Source organism: Ziziphus jujuba, chromosome 4, assembly GCF_031755915.1.
Source record: "Ziziphus jujuba cultivar Dongzao chromosome 4, ASM3175591v1".
Classification (NCBI taxonomy): domain Eukaryota; kingdom Viridiplantae; phylum Streptophyta; class Magnoliopsida; order Rosales; family Rhamnaceae; genus Ziziphus; species Ziziphus jujuba.
The window spans coordinates 28,716,183-28,734,761 of record NC_083382.1 but is presented as its reverse complement, the minus strand read 5'-3'; the positions used below and the strand labels follow the sequence as shown (position 1 = coordinate 28,734,761).

Below are 18,579 nucleotides of genomic sequence, written 5' to 3'. Positions count from 1 at the left end.
TATCTCCAGCATAAATCTATCGATATAAATTCCATCAATTTCAAATCCATTAATAAAATCAACAATAATTTAAAATAAATATTCCTTCAATTCCTCAAACTTCAAAATATAATTAAATCATATGATAAACATAACAATTATAAAAGGAATTTGAAATCACAATTTCTTTTAATTCCCAAATATATTTTTGGCGCCCAAACATATATTAAAACAACATGCATTGGCAATATAATTTAGATGGAAATTCTCTTAATATCAAATACATAAAACATATTTTTCAAATATCTAATTATAAAATATTCCAATAACAAAATCCAATAATTATTAAATTAAACCTTAAATTCAAAAAAATTCTTAAAGTCCAAAATATTTATAAAACACAAATAATTTAATTTCCTTCAATTTTGGCATAAAATTTCAATTAGAAATTTACTAAACAATTAACACATGAAATAAAATTTCCAAATATATAATCGACACAAAATATATACAATTTACCAACCCAAAATAATTTTGAACGTGGGTCACTCATCTCAAGCATGTATATCAATCGAGATCCTCTGCAGGATCAATTTCACTATCCACACGTGCACCTAAAATGTCCACAATACACAAAACTAATTATTTTAATATTTTAATCGGGTAACTCCCAAATGGGTACCCGGGAAGCAAACACAAATGACAACCAAAATTTATGAGTGATATACCGAATTGAAGCTTGTGAAACGAGGATTACGAATTTGGTCTCACTTTCCAAAGATCGGACCCGAGGTGGCCAGAATATTGCCGGAAAGCTCTCAGATTTTTAGACCCTCAATTCTCACAATCTGTTAAGAATTGGGGAAAGTGGACATCGGATTTGGGTTTAGGGGGTCAGAATTAGTGGAAAATGATGGGCGGTACAACTGGAAACTCACCGGAAAGTAGATTTCCCGACGAGCCACCGTGGTCACCGGAACCCGTCATCACCGGCGGCGCGTCTGGTGGCCACTAACCGTGATTTTTGGAGGATATGTAGATCGGAGGATGGGTGAACGGATGACACCGTCGGTGAGGCAAACGGAAGCCGGATCGGGGAGAAATCTGGGTTTGAAATAATTGGCGATGCCATCGGAAAAACCTCAGATCCGGGCATGTCGGCGGTCGGTTAGCCATAATTTTTGGCTGGCCAATCGGTTTTCAGGTGGGCGTCAAGGTGGGGTGGCATGTGTATGGAAAGGGTGGACAGAAAATGGTAAATCATTAGTGGCCGATGGTGGTGTCTCCTCTCTCTCTCTCTCCCTCTCTCTCCGGTCACACGGCTTACACACGGGTTTGAGCCAATAAGAAGCCATCTCATTGGTGCCACTGTGCACTCACGAGAAAGGCTGAGGGCTTGACACATGGCACACATTTTTCACAACAACACCATTTAATTAAAAATAATATAAAATAATATTGTATCAGAAAAATTTTGTGAGTCCATAACTTTTTAACCTGGTGTAAAATTAGGCGTGCCACTAATCTATAGACTCATATAGACAAGTATTTTACAACCATACAAGAGTTAAATCGAAATTCTACGTAAAGAAAAAGTTAAACTTGGCATCCTTGGACATATTGGACCGCAACTTGCCTTGAGTATAACTTTCAAACGGTAGCTCCGATTTCGACATGCTACTAGTCTACGAATTTAGGACGATACGTACTTTGAAATGATGCCTCGGTCAACGCAAAATTCCATCCAGACCAAAAAGTCAAAATTTTGACCGTCTCGATCAACCTCGATCAACATGCAAAAATTCCGACGTACTTTGGGACGGGATGTTACAGAAAATTTACATCTCGAGGCATTTTTTTAACTCCCTCACTTGAGCGAGGTGTGCCCAAGGCTATGCTTCATAAATGCTTTTTAAAAAATAATAACACTGTGTGTGTATGTGTAAGTTAAAAGCTAAACTAGTGACATTGTGTGGCAAGATAAAACTATTTTTGAGTCAACCTAATAAGGGTTTTTGGCACTGTTAACCCCTAAACTTTTACCAACTTTGCAAATTACATTATGATCATCATGTTTAGCACCTATACTCCCTGTACGTCACATCTTTTGGCAATGCCTTTTTTTCCTTTTTTTAAATAATTTAAGTGGTAAAATTGATATTTCAATACCTTCTTCTTCCAAATTATCAAAAAAAAAAAAAATATTTAAAAAAATCTATAATTTTTTTAATTTTTTCTGGAAATTTCTTACCTAACCATCGGCCAAACCAATCCACCGCCGATCATTTTTTTTTTGGCAACTCTACTCCAGCCACAGCTCCCTACACTATTGGTATCAAACTTCACTATCCAACGATTTGCCCAGTCATCGCACTCCACCGTTCGACCTCCCTCGCACCAACCTCATGCGCTGCCGCTTATCCTTCCTTCATGGTTTCGCAGTAATTAGATTTTAGGGTGAAACATATATATGTTGATAAAGATTAAGGACCATGTTCTTTAAGTGAAGTTTTCCAATTAGGTTAGAATTAAAAAGCCTAGTTTTCATACCCTTGAACCTCATTCCATGATTCTTGTTAGCTGTCCCTTTTTTTTTAATTTAGTTTTTTTTTTAATGATGGTAATTCAAATGCCCAAATGCTTACTGTCATAGGACATCCCTGATAAGCATCCTGTTTTCTTCGTTATCTTTATAAACCAGAGTGTATTTTCTATTTCCTCGTAATGAATTATCATCACTGACTTGTTTGCCATTTGAATCTGAACTCGAATTATCATTACCGGCCGAGTAATCTTTTTGAGCTATATAATAATTCCATCAACCAAAATTAATATATTTAGCAACCGAGATTATATATAATATATGTGAGATTTTTTTAATTTTTGTTCGTCAAAATAAAAATGAGCACCTAACAAAAGGCCTAGGAAGAGTTCGCGAATAGTGCAAGAGAGTTTCTAATAGCTATCATAGGCTTTCAAGTTCACTTTTCTACCAATAGGGACTCCTTCCATATCGGATCAACTTATTGTTTAGTTCTTTTATTTATTTATTTATTTTTCTTGTTTGCTATTTGAGATTTATTGGAAAATTCGGTATCCATTTAGCATTTTGTGCGTTTTCAATTTTGGCTTTTCGAGATTTTTATTTTATTATTATTATTTTTTTTTTTGGTAATTAGAAAGAAAATTGATCATATGCAAACTTCAGGAGGCAATGGTGCCAAATATCCTATTTTTGTGACAATAATACCAGTGAGAAAATGAAACATGTGCAAGGCACATGACATTTAATTGGCAGAAGAAACGACATCGAGGAGCTTGGGTGGCGCTGCGACGAAATATGAAATTCAAGGGGTATATGTGCTAAATATGAAGGTAGCATGTAATTTTTAAATCTGGTTAAAGATTATGGGGCATTGATGCCAAAAATCCTCATAATAATAAAAAATGTGCCTCAAAACATTTAAAAGGATATTATATTTAAGGTGAAAATATAACACAGTCAGGAAATTAATTATAAACATAATATAATAAGGTAAAATAAATATTAATATTATTTATAAGGAATGGTAACGATACTAGTAAAATGTTTAAGAATTAAAATGCAAAATTATAAAAACTTTAAAAAAGTTAATAGTGTAAAAACTTTTTAGATATATATATATATTGTGTCAAAATTCATATCAGAACGATTTGATGATTTTAATATTATATTTTTTTTATTAATTCTTGAATCATATTAAAAGTTAAAATTTAAAATTCAAAAAATAATTAAATATGGATTTAATAACATTCTAATACCCTACTTAGGAAAGACAAACTATTAAGATCTAATGATTAATAAATGTAATTTTAGATCTTATATTTTTATGATTCAAGGTCTGAAAAATAACCCAATTTAAATCTTACCATATATATATATGTATATATATACGATTAGAGTCAAATTAAATCTTTAATATCAAAACTAATATCAGATTTTCTTTTTAAGCCATAGAATTCTATTAAATGTTGAAATTTAAAATTATATTTATTAATTATTAAATTTTGATAAAATTTATTATTTTAAATAGAATTTTAATATTTTATTAAATCTATATTTATCCATTTTTTAAATTTTAAATTTTAAATTTCGATGTAATCCAAAAACTACTAAAGAAAAACTCATATCAAAATTATTAAATAGTTCTAATATGGGACAGATTCTCCCAGTGTATATTTATAGATAGAGCTTTTTTTATATATAAATATTTATAAATAGAACCTGTATATATAGAAAGCGGGGGAAAAAAATAAAATGAACAGATATTAATGTAGGAAATAGCAGGAAATTAGGATTGTTTACACTGTAATATAAAATATACGCATATCCAAGTCACTCATAATTTTCATAATAGCAACAAGTAGAGAGGTACATATATACACACACACCAGCTATTTACTTAATTAGCTCGTGCGCGGTGGCAATTTCTGTTGTAAGGGTCGTAACACTTGATATTACCCCTTATGCGGCCGTGACATATCCCATTAGTAAATATTTTTCTCAATTAAACCTACAGTACATCAATATATTTTTACCTACTAACTAGTTGGCTAGTATTTACCAAAAAAGAAAAAAGACTGGTGGTTAATGAGACAAGTAGTTGGTGCTAAGATGCTGGTTTGGAAGTCACTGAATTAGCTTTTTTTGAATGGATGACGAAGTGTGTGATAGTTGTTGGATAGTAAAAGTAGGTTGTTTTTCAAACATAGGATAATAAATGTATAGTTTTGAATCTTCAGACCATTTTTTTTTTTTTTTTGGGGGGAATCTTCCCTGTCCTTGTTTAATTTTAGAATTATTTTGTAAATTAAATCGATAACATCAACTATAAGTTTAAAATATTGAAAGATTTGAAAACACTTAAATTTTTAAATTTTAAAAGTTTTGAAACTAGCTAGCATCGAAAAAGTAATGGAATTCAGGTATAAACAAAGTGTAACAATATCACATCAACTATATATTATCTCAAATATTTAAAACTTGTCATCTAAATTTTGATACATTAATGACTCATTAAATATTTTCGTAGAGCACTATTATTTCACTGATATATATCTATCACAAAAAAGTTGGCTCTGCTCTTCTCGGCAAAAATAAAATATAGAAAAATAAAAGAAAAGTTGGCTCTGCTCATATTACAAGACTAGTGCCGCCGTACCACCCAGCGAACAACGCAAGGAACCAGAAAGTGATTGAATAGCAATTATTGGCTAAAGTTACCGGCGTAGTTATACGATTTATTTATTTATTTTTTGATAAATATACTGTATCTTTGGATTATTTATTTGCCGAAGAGGAATAAAAGAAATGTCAATATTCCGTCAACATTGATGGAACATCTTAAGTGGGGTCATTTCTTTTTTATTTTTTATAATTTTTAACTCCGAGTCCACGAAGACCCAGAAAAAATATAATACGCTCCCGGGAGAACTTAGAAATGAGCACGGTCCATCCATACCGTCATGTCGATAGTACCTTTCAAGGTTGCGATCACTGTCCCCACCAACATCTTCCATAAAGTTTCATTATTTGTCGTGAAGGTTTTCATAACGTGTTTAAAGGATACATCGACTACGGCACCACCACTTGCTGTACTGTCACGATCAAACGGCTCAAGCTGTGGTCATCACCTGGGGCCCACAGTTTATAAAGGGAAGATGAATCCATAAAATTATAATAGCTTTTCTGTATTTTCAATTCAAGGTTGAATATTCAACAACAACAACCGAAAAAAAAAAAAAAAAAAGTTGAATATTCACCCCAAAAGAAATAAAAAGATTGAACAAGAAAGTTTGACAAAATAGCAACCGAAAAAAAAAAAAAAAGTTGAATATTCACCCCAAAAGAAATAAAAAGATTGAACAAGAAAGTTTGACAAAATACTGTGACCATAATCACCGTAAATAATTTGGATAAAGGTAGAATATGCAGAACCTTATTAGCAACTTTTTTTTTTTTTTTATCTGAACTTAGCAAATTAAATGGAAGAATAACTGTTATCCGAGTAAAACAATTATAACTATATCCATACTTTTTAATTGACGCAATTTAAAGCTTCATATGTCTGCTTAATAGTTATTATTATGTGTAAATTTGTTCCCTTCAAAACCCTTTCAAATTTTTATGCCCGGTGTCCAATCATTCATTAAATGACATTTTTTTTAATTTAAATTTCTATGCGCAAAATAAATCTTCAATATAAATCTTCAATCACGTTTTTATGATAAGTTTTTCTTTATTTTTGGTTCAGCTGAATTTTTGCAATCTCCATTTCCAGGTTCCATTTTCCCCATTGTTGAATCTTTAAGCTCTGAATAAATTCCTAGGTCCACAAGAGTTGCTATAAAACAAAGAAAAGACATCAAGAATACAAATAAGTGCGAAGATCACATGTTGATCTATTTGACATGCACATCTGTACATTACAACTGTAAAGCTTTAGCTCACATGCTAAGTTGTGTACACCAAAAAGGTTGATTTGGACTGGAAAAGAGCAGGACACCAATTATACTTTTTTTTCTTTTTTGTTTTTATATATATATATATTTTAAGCATTTATAATAATTTTCTTCATATTTTATATTCGTAGTTTCTAAGTCATTGAACGAATGAACAAATTTTACTTAAATATGCAAGTTGCAACTTGACTAATTATGTCATGCACTCATTCAATTTTTTTTTTTTTTTCCTCCTTAACTTTTGGGTTGAAATGCACTCACATCTTATGTGGTGGAGAGATTATTTAATAGGACTGGCTTACCAAGTCTGTCACACATTTGTCTACTAACAATATACCATTATAGTATATATAATATATCATTTTTAAAGTTCAATAATTAAAATCTAAATTAACGAATGACTGTGTCAATAAATCAATCTCCTTAATAAAAGCTTATTAATATATATATATAGAGTTTCCTTCTAAGACATAACTGTGTCGTTCATTTAGTTCTTAAACAATCTTTAAAAAAAAAAAATACAAATATTATATTTTATTAGTTTATTCTAAAGCTCACATATAAAAACATATTATAACTAAAAAAAAAAATCATAATATTTTTTAACTCTAATGTTTTGAATTTTTTTTTTTTTTTTTTTTTTTGGTTGGAGAAAGCACTAGCAGTAGTGAGGGAAGTTTGAAAAGATTTCCTTTAAATTCAGCACATTAAGCTCAAAACAATACATACATACGTATCAATTTTTTTATACTTTTTCTTTTTGGATGAAATATTTTTGAGTTTACTAATTTTAAAAAAAATGCGAATATAAAATAAATGACATGATTATTCTTCAAAGAAAACAAATATATTAATAAGCTTGTATAAAGGAAATTGGTTTGTTAATAAAATAATTGCTAATTTGAACTTCAACTATGTTGAAGTTTTTAAATGCGATGTAGTAAATGTTGAAATGACATATTATTATTGTACTAATAATAATCTCTTAATGTGATGGGACATCACATTTTTCTTTTTCTTTTTTCAAATATATATATATATATATATATATTTTTTTTATACACACACATATATTTCCCTTTTTAAATTAATAAGTCGGAAATTGATCAAGTTGACACTTTTAAGCTTGTGGGTTGAAGTCATGAGTAATAAGTATGCTGAGATACTAGTGATGCTTTTTTTGTTTGTTTGTTTGTAGTTTTTGTTTTTTGTTTGTTTGTTTTTTGATTGGGGCGGGGGGAAGAAAAAGGTTGTTATAGTGTGTCTTATCGTTGACCGGATAATAAATGTGGGGTGGTCCTTTCGAACGTCTAAAACAAATTGCATTTATAATAAAGTAGACCTCAACAAGAGAGATTACTGCATACTGATTGGCTGTAATGCCTAGATATGCCAAATAATCTATATATATACACACATATATTTCATGTTAATATTCTATTAGTAATATATTAATTAGTTATGAATAAATACATTTATATTAATATAATTAAATATTAACATATAATATTTGATATATATTTTAGTAGATTTATTTAATATTTCTAATATTTTTTTATTGACCAGCAAGAAGCTTATACTATGAGAAGAAATGATTTTGAATGTTTAAAATGAGTGGAAAGAAAATGATAAAAAAAGAAAAATAAATAAATTGCTGAATTATATTTTAAGTAATTTAATTTTCTGCCCAAATTGACACAAAAATGAAAAGAAAAAAAAAGAAAAAAAGAAAAAAAGAAAAGAAGGTTAAATGAAACCTTTTAGTATTCTAAAATTATCCCTATTAATATTTGGTCTAGATATCTCTATGGAGGTATTGTGGACAACATAAAATATATTAATTATTATTATTATTAGTTTTTGTTTCCTTTCATTTCCTTTTCATTGGTAATTATCAGAACAATCATTATTATCAATATTCATTATTAAACTTATCAATTATTTTCTTTTTCGCCATTCAATTCAAACATAGCCGTAGGTTGGATCCCCATTAACATTAAATTCATCAAAGGAAAACTTAGCGTTATAAGATTCTCTTTGCCACTACACATCTGCCGATTGAGTACAGCCTTTTCAGCAGTCCATGTAAGTTTCTTTAGTCCTCGGAACTTACTCATCCAAATCTATCAGATTTTTTTTTTTTTCCCTTTTTTTGGGGGGAGAAAAAGACCTTTAACTCGGCCCATTGCAGGATATAGTAAAGGTACATTTGGTAAAAAAAAAAAAAAATTTATTAAAAAAAGAATTTAATCTTGATAGATAAAATTGATTTTTATTATTATTCAGATAATTTTATAAATAATTTCATTATAAAAAATATAGAAAAAAAAATTAATCTTTTAGTAATTTGTTTGAGTAACGCTAAATTTACTTCACGTAGGTTGAGAAACCATAGAAATGGAAAATGAAAGCATACTGCTGATACCTATCGGTTCCAGACTCATCTGATTTATCAATGTTTGCACGTACGTATTTTAGTTTCTACATACCTTTCTCCTTCCTCTCTCCGTTCTTTCACACACACTGCGAATTTTCAATTAATTAAAATGCCAAGGAAGAAAGGATATCAGAAAGAAGAGGGGAAGATACGCAGAACTTCGATTCAGGATATGTAATTTCCAGAATTATTCATAACATCGCTAATTAGATCGATGTTGAATAAAAACAAGCACCAAATGATCAATTTAGAAGTGACACCCTATATTCTACATACGCATGGCCCTGTTGCAATTGCGATTGTAATTGACACCTCTGCCAACGCCCATACATTCATATTTCCCCGGTCCAGAGATTTTTGGGCCGATGCAGCTTGAAGCTCGATTATTACGCCCACAGTCATAAGCCGCTTTGCGTTGTAAGGCGGGTGGAGTAAATTTAGGCGTCAGTAGGATCCTTCGGCTAGACTCAGAATCCATTAGAAGCTCCAGATCCACGTCGGGGTGAGCAATGAGGCCGCAATCGTCAGCTAGGCCGTTACAGATGGGGGAGGAGGTGATGGTATCGTTCCCATTCCACCAAATTGCAGCACCAGTACTGTCTTCACATTGACTCATCCGTAGAATCATCACCATCATCGTCACCGCCGCCACTAAGAATTTTAAAGGGAGGCCCCTGGCCCCGTGTAAAATAGCTTCCATGGTTTCTTCCTATCTCAATCATGTAAGCAAACTCTGTAGCTGCTGTATCACTTATCGGACCGATGGGCAACTATATACGCAGTGGAATTGCTGATTAAAAGATAAGACATGGACATAAAGTCGATAAGACCACGTGGCAACTTTTGATTGGTTCAGTTGGATTATTTTTCGATGGTCTAGACATCAAACGAACAATGATACCGTCCCATTGGATTCTCTACAATAATAGGTCTTTTTAGGGGTGGACATCTTTTATCTAACTTCCTGTTCTACCACTAGGATCCCACACCATTTTATCTAATGTTTAATGTCAAATGTACCCTGTAATTTGTCCAAACGCTCATTTCAGTTCTCTAGAATTTTTATTCTTTTTTATTTTTATTTTTTTATTGATGAGGAGAACGTTAAATATAACAGAACGAATGGTTTATCCATTTTTTTTAACCCTTAATTCTATTTTTTTACGCTAATTTATCCAATAATAGTTAGTACCAAATACCTATCATGTTTGCAAAGACATGGAAATTAAATCAACGTTGACTTCAAAATGGATGTACAAAGTAAGCATAATGCTTTAGACACGTAAGCATTTTACCTTACAATTATTCTTTCTGCAGAATTCCTATTTTTAAATATCAATAGGTTTTTCCATCTATTCATCTTTTTGTTTAGTAACACGTGCATCAGAAACTTTTATCACAAAAACTCAATGAATACTATGATCCCCTTCTACTTCTGCCTGATATTTCACGAGGTTGCCCTCGCAGCCACCGATGATTACAACCCTAGGGACAAAATAACCCTTGCCTGTGGCTCATCAGGAAGCATCGAGACCCTCGACCACCGCATTTGGGAAGGAGATATCACCTCCAAATTTCTTCCTCCACAAAACGAAAATAACGCATCAATCGCCTCTCCAACCGAGCACCCACCAGCACTTGATGTCCCTTACAAGACGGCACGGATGTTCTTCTCCGAATCCACCTACTCCTTGCCGGTCACCTCCGGCCAAAAATTTATCAGGTTGCATTTCTACCCTGACATATACGGAAACTTTGACAGCTCCAAGGCCTTCTTCTCCGTCAAAGCAGCTAACTATACCCTCCTATCCAACTTTAGCGCTTTTCTTGCTGCTCGTGCTCTTAACAGCGATGTAATAGTGAAAGAATTCTTGGTTAATATTGAAGAAGGCAAAGGCTCCTTAAACATAACATTCGCTCCACTTTCTTCAAATTCGGACTCATTTGCATTTATTAACGGAATTGAAGTCGTTTCTATGCCCACCAATCTCTATTACTCAGCTGATCAAAGACAAGGCGCAATATATGTGGATCAGCCTGGCCAGCTGTATACCATCAGAAATGACACCGCCATGGAGATGGTATACCGTATAAACATAGGCGGAAATTTTATCTCTGCACCTCGCGACACTGGCATGTTTCGGACTTGGGAAGTGGACGACAACTACTTAGAAGTATGGGGATATAGTGTTGCACTTGTTGATACCAAACATAAAATCAGCTATGTAGTGATCCCGGCTTATACCGCACCAGAAGACATCTACAGGACTGCCAGGTCTATGGGGAATAAAGATAAAGATTTAATTAAGGCGTACAACCTCACCTGGGCATTCCCTGTGGATTCTGGGTTTCAATATCTTGTTAGATTGCACTTTTGCGAGATTCAACCTGAAGTTAACAAGACGGGCGATCGGGTTTTCAATATTTTCATAGCAAATGAAACCGCCGAGGAAAGTGCAGATGTACTCAAGCTGACTGATGAAAAATTTGAAGCAGTTTATAAGGACTACGTCATCTTCATAGATGATAAAGGAGGCAAGGAGAAAGTAAACCTCTCTGTTGCTCTGCAGGGGAGCCTAGAGGAGTGGAGAACTAATTACCTGGATGCATTATTGAATGGAGTAGAGATCTTCAAATTGAGCGAGTATAGTGGCAATCTCGCCGGTCCTAATCCTGACCCTCGGATATCCCCACATATTGCACCACCCAGCCAGGTGCAAACGAGTGGGAAAAATGACCGGAAAACAATTATAGGCATCACCACTGGTGTAGTACTCGGCATATTTCTTTTGTCCGCGATCGGATTCTTGGTTTTCCGACGACGAAGAAAAGTCAAGAACTCTAGCTCAGTTGGTGGGACTACGAAGTGGGGACCTATTTCTTTTTCAACGACTAAGTCCACCAAGACCCAGCGCTCATCACTGCCGTCAGATTTGTGTCGTTACTTCTCGTTGACTGAGGTCAAAGTCGCCACCAACGACTTTGATGATGTGTTCCTTATTGGTCATGGAGGTTTTGGTAACGTGTATAAAGGGTACATTGAGAATGGGACCACAGCAGTTGCCATCAAGCGGCTCAAACCGGAGTCATCACAAGGGGCCCGCGAGTTTAAAACCGAGATCGAGATGCTTTCCCAACTCCGCCACCTCCATCTCGTGTCCCTTATCGGCTACTGCAACGATGAGCACGAGATGATCCTGGTCTACGAATACATGGCACGTGGGACTCTCCGGGAGCACCTCTACAACAGCTACAATCCACCACTTCCCTGGAAACAACGTCTCCAGATTTGTATCGGAGCGGCAAGTGGGTTGCGCTATCTTCATTCAGGTGCGAAACACACCATCATTCACCGCGACGTAAAGACAACGAATATACTGTTGGATGAGAAATGGGAGGCCAAGGTTTCTGATTTTGGGTTGTCAAAAATGGGCCCCACCAGCATGTCCAAGGCCCACGTGAGCACAGTGGTCAGGGGTAGTTTAGGGTATGTGGACCCAGAATACTACAGACGTCAGCAGTTGACGGAGAAGTCCGATGTGTACTCCTTCGGTGTCGTGCTGTGCGAGGTACTATGTGCTAGGCCACCCTTGATAAGATCGGTGGACAAGAAACAAATGAGCCTTGCGGAGTGGGCCCGCAGTTGTTATCGCAACGGAACGCTTGATGAGATAGTAGATAAACATCTGAGGGGTAGGATTGCACCAGAGTGTTTGAGGAAGTACGGTGAGATCGCGGTCAATTGTATGGTTGACAGTGGAAGCGAACGGCCATCGATGAACGATGTGGTGTGGGGCCTCGAATTCGCATTGCAGCTGCAACAGAGCGCAGAGGAGCATACAAGTCCGAATGGGAAACTCACTAGCGAAATGAAAGGTGAAGATGAATTGCCTTTATTCAATTACAGTGAAGATGAAGAAAAATTTACTTGCAGCTGGGAACATACGTCGGAATTGAAGAGTGAAGAAACCAAAACTAGTGGCAGCGAGCAAAGCAGTGAGAAAAATCAATCTATTAAAGGAATGTCTGGGACTGTGTTTTCAGAAATCAATGATCCCCAAGCAAGATGAGCTCATAATATGAAGCTAGCTAGCCAACCGAAGTGGTTATTAGCAATTTTTTAGGCGTACGTTTAAGCATATTGCCAAAACCGTTTGAAAGTAGTTAATGAATTTTCTTCTCTACGAGTAGTTTATGTGTGTAATATCAAATAGTTTGGAAATTTATTTTTACCTTTCTATATATTTGATATTTTCAATCCAAATCAAAGTCCATGCTACATTTAGCAGATCGAAAATGCGTGTCCAAATTGTATCTGTCTTCTTTGCTTAGAACTTAGCTGTTCAGAGGTTCCACTTTCAGCTGTCTGGCTATTTCCGATATGACAACCGCATTGTCTGTACATTTGACAGTTGAAAGTCGGTGTGCTATAACAAGAACAGTCCTGTCCCTCTACGGTCCAGTAAGACTGCTCTTGCAATTGCTTGCTCCTGACAACTTCAACCAACAAAATAATTTGATACGGTTCGGAAATTTTTCAATAAATTCATGGAATTCAATCCTTCTGATTATTATTATTATTATTATTATTATTTTGATGATAACAATTTGAGTTTGGGTTTGGGTTTTTGAACAACGTCAATGCTAAATTTAATAAACAGTGCAGTAGTAGACCGATGTATTTTTCCATGACATGCCTAATAACTAATTGACTAGTATTTACCAAAAAACAAAAAGACTGGTGGTTAACGACACGCGAAGACAAGTAGTTGGTGAGAAGATGCAGGATTGGCAGTCACTAAATTAGCTTCTTTTCTTTTCTTTTTCTTTTTTCTTTTTTATTTTTAATTTTTTTAATTTTTGGGCTCTGGCACTAAATTAGCTTTTGTGAATGGATGGTGAAATGTGTGGTAGTTGTTGGACAGTAAAAGTAGGTTGTTTTCGGACTTAGGAAAATAAATGTTTAGTTTTGAACCTTCAAATTAGACATGGCAATTCGTGTTCATGGATCGTATTCGTATTAATTCGTTTAATAATTGTATCAAAAATATCTAATCCGAATACAATCTATTTATTAATCGTGTTAGGTATTTAAAATACTAATCCGACCTATTTATAAATAGGTCAACACAATACGATCCGTTTAACACGATTACTTTAATGGATCGTGTTAACCTATTAATCTCTTAATCTGAAATTGATCTGTTAATCCAAAAATTAACCTATTAATCTGAAAATGAACCTATTTATTTTTGTTTTATTAAATATTTATTTTTTATCTTTAAAAAAATTAATAATAGAAAATTATTTTTATAAAGTTTTTAATTTATAATATTTTTTAGTTATTAAATATTATATTATGGATAAAATTATAATTTAAATGGATTGTAATGGATATATAATCGTATCGGGTTGAAATTGACACGTTTAATAAATGGACCATAACGAATCAATTTCGAGTTAAATAAGTTAATCCGAAAATAACACGATTAATAATAGTATTGAACAGGTTGATCTGATTATGACACAAACTCATTTATGATAAACCCAAACCTATTTATCCCGTATCGTTTTCGAATCCTATCGTCGTGTCATGATATAGATTGCCACCTCTACTTCAAATCCTTTTTTTTTTTTTTAATTTTCTTAATCTTCTATTCTTTGTTTAATTATAGAATTATTTTGCAAATTGAATCAGTAATATCAATTACGAAGTTTAAAATATTGAAAGATTTGACAACAATTTTAAAATTTTAAAAATGGTGCGACTGGTTAGCATCCAAAAATTAAAGGAATTCCAATATAAACAAAGTGTAACTATGTCACATCAACTGTATATTATCTCAAATATATATATATATATATTTGCTGAAAATATCTCAAATATTTAAACTATATGTAATCTAAATCTTCATATATTAATGAATTATTAAATATCGTCATAATTATCCGCATAGAGTACTATTATTTCATTAAAGCAACCAAAAAAACAAAAAAAGTACTATTATTTCACTGATATATTTCTAACACAAATAGTTGGCTTTACTCATATTGCATGATTGCTGCGGCGGTACCACCTAGCGAACAACCCAAGGAGCAAGAAGAGTGATCGAACAGCAATTATTGAATAATTTTCCGAGGAGTAACAAAAGAAAAGTCAATATTCCGTCATCATCGATGGAACCTCTTAAGTGGGGTCCAGTTTCTGATATTTCACCTCCAAGCCAAGTCTACGAAGAGTGATCGAACAGCAATTATTGGATAATTTTCCGAGGAGGAATAAAAGACAAGTCAGTATTCCGTCATCATCGATGAACCTCTTAAGTGGGGTCCAGTTTCTGATATTTCACCTCCCAGCCAAGTCTACGAAGACCCGTGTTCATCCATACCATCAGGTTGGCACTTTGACTGGGCTAAGACTTGAGATCAATGTCCCCACCAACACGTCTGATGAAGTCTCATTATTTGTCGTGGAGGCTTTTGTAACGTGTTTAAAGGGTACATCGACAGCGACACCACCACTTGCCATACTGTCACGATCAAACAGTAGCAGTCATAACAAGGGGCCACAATTGATAGGGAAGATGAATATTCACCCTAACAAAAAAACCAAAAAAAATTTAAAAAAAAATAAAAATGCTAGGTTGAATAGTTATATTGAAATTAGCACACAAGTATTGATGGCTAAATTTTGTAGTTAGTGGATATTATTATTAATAATATTATATATAGTACCTGATTAACACATTAGTTGACATAATTGTTTGAACAAAGTGATAAATTGATAAATACAAAAAGTATGAGGCACTTATTTGTTTGTCATTATTTAAGTAAATAAAAAAAAATGACAGCCATAAAAATGTATGCAATATGATACAACTTTTAGTGTTAAACATGCAGTGTTGAAAATTATTTGAGAATAAAATAACAAAGTTTGATGTAAACAATTCATTTATAAAAGTATAATAGAGTATTGTGACAGCTGATATTTAAGACTCGATAATGAAGAACAACCCTTTTTTTTTTTTTTTTTTTTTTGGGTTCCCTTATTGATAAATTGGAAATGAAGATTTTATTAAAGTTGGAATTTGGGAATAAGGAGGACAATATTTAAAGCGAATAAAGACGAAGATATTTTTGTTAAAGTTTGGTTGAATGGTTTACGGGATTGGGACCACAAAAAAGATAGAAACTTCCGCATCCAATGAGAAATTCAGCAATATTTTTTATTCACAAGAATAAAAAATAAAAAATAAAAAAAATAAAAAAAAGAAGAAAAAATCAGCAATTGGCCATGGTTGAGGCTTAAAAGTTTTCTTGGAAGACCACTCGGATAATTTTTTAACCCCTCAAATACGTTCTGTTTGCGACGACTGGAAAAAATCAGCGTTGACTGAGGGTGAACTTACAATCAAATAATGCTTAGAAATGATAATAGAAGGGGTTATGAATTTGGATCCATGATCTGATACGCATAATTTTTGGTTTGTTTGCTATTTTTATTTTTTTGTTTCTTTTTTTCCCTTCCATCTCCAATGAGTGACTTTTGCAAACCACTGATTTTTATGATCCTTTTGCTCATTTTCCACGATGTTACTGTTGCAACACTGCCTTACGTTCCTCTGGACAACATAACCATTGACTGTGGTTCCTCCGGTAGCAAAACTGCTTTAGATCACCGTATTTGGGAAGGAGACATTAACTCAAAGTATTCCCCAACACAAACCCAAAATAACGCATCAATATTTACCTACAAATCAGTTCAGCCACCCACAACCGTCTATGGAGTCCCTTACCAAACAGCAAGGCTATCCCGATCTGAGTTCACCTACAGCTTACCAGTCACCCCTGGACAGAAGTTTATTCGATTCCACTTCTACCCTTCCGTATACAGAGGCTTTGACACCTCCAAGGCCTTCTTCTCTGTCAAAGCAGCGCACTTTACACTTCTAACCAACTTTAGCCCTTTTCTCAATTCTCATGCTCTTAGCAGAGAGGCCATAGTGAAAGAATTCTGCCTGAATATTGAAGAGGATAAAAGCGATCATCTCAGCATAACATTCACTCCTTCTTCAAATTCTCAATCGTTTGCTTTTATCAATGGAATCGAACTCTTGTCGATGCCAAACAATTTTTATTACTCCGAAACGAAAGAGCAAGATTACGGCGAAAACTTTGTGGGACAGAACACGCTTTATCCTATAAAAGTCGACACTGCTATGGAGATGTTATACCGTATAAACGTTGGCGGATCTTTTATCTCTCCGGCCGATGACACCGGCATGTTCCGGAGTTGGGACGAGGAGGGAGATTACTTAACTATACCTGGATATAGTGTTTTGCCTGTTGAATACAAGCATAACCTCAGCTTCACAAGTATTCCGGCTTACACAGCTCCAGCTAACGTCTATCGGACGGCCCGTTCTACAGGGAATATTAAAGATAAAGCTTTACTTCACAGCTACAACCTCACATGGGAATTCCCTGTAGATTCAAGGTTTTATTATCTGGTTAGATTGCACTTCTGCGAGATTGTACCTGTAATGAAAATCTCCGGCGATCGGGTTTTTTATATTTACATAGCTAATGAAACCGCGGATTCTAATGCTGACGTAATCATGTGGAGTGGAGGAAATTCCGTCCCTGTTTATAGAGACTACGTCGTTGCGATGTTTGGTCAAGGTGATGGGAAGAAAGTAAACCTCTCTGTGGCTCTGCAAGTGAACCCAGATGAGTGGAGAACTTCTTATCTAGATGCAATCTTGAACGGGATCGAGATTTTCAAATTGAACGACTCTTCTGGCAATCTCGCCGGTCCTAATCCTGACCTTCCGATATCCCAATATAGTAGTGTTGCACCACCTAGAGAAACACAGAGGAAGGAGAAGAATTGTCCAGGACCAGCAACAATTATTGGGATTTTCTGTGGTATCGGTTCCGGCGTAGTAGTGCTGGTGATCGGGATCGGATTCTTGATTTTCAGTCAAAGAAGAAAAGTAGTCATAAGAAAAGTCAACGGAACCACATGGAAGGGTGATACTTCGTTTTCGACGACCAAGTCAACGAAGACCAGTGGCTCATCCCTACCATCGGATCAACAGAGCGCGGAGGAGAAGTCAAACCTGAGAGGGGTAATTGGTGAGATGAAAGGTTATGAGGAAGATATCCCATTAATATATTACAGCGAAGACCGTAAAATTTTAGCAATGAGTGCCACTGTCCGTGATACACCGCCCAAATGAACCTGCAGTCTGATTATGTATATTTGATTAAATTGAGTATAATGTTTTCTAATTGTTTATCCTTTTTCATTGCTCAATTTATATTTGAATCCATTTGATCATATTGATAAATTATAATATTCAACGTCTCTAAAGGAGTAACCCCTCCATTTACTTCGTTATATTTTAAGCATATATTTTTATTAATTTTTTGGAGCAAAATTTAATAATTTCAACATTTACCTAGTAAGGAAAATAAAATACAAAATTACAAATATATATTAAACTGTACCCATTTCGAATTCGATGAAGTCCAACCATAAAAAAACCATAGAAAAGAGAATTGATTAAGTTTAGCTTCCAATGTTTTACATGAATATTAAGACTATATAGTGTATGAAGATGTGGAATCCTTAAAAAATAAACAAAAAAATGTTAACT

The 18,579-nt window shown here is 34.0% G+C and overlaps 1 protein-coding gene and 1 long non-coding RNA gene across 2 annotated transcripts in view; both read left to right on the top strand.

The window, feature by feature from the left end:
• The window catches only part of LOC132803461 (uncharacterized), a 466,094-nt gene that overhangs the window by 417,698 nt on the left and 29,817 nt on the right, over nt 1–18,579 (top strand). The window lies entirely within an intron of this gene.
• LOC107416431 (receptor-like protein kinase FERONIA) lies at nt 10,137–13,214 on the top strand. Its single transcript, XM_016024915.4, has one exon. It carries the CDS (start codon nt 10,327–10,329, stop codon nt 12,985–12,987), a length of 2,661 nt encoding a protein of 886 aa, XP_015880401.3. The 5' UTR covers nt 10,137–10,326; the 3' UTR covers nt 12,988–13,214.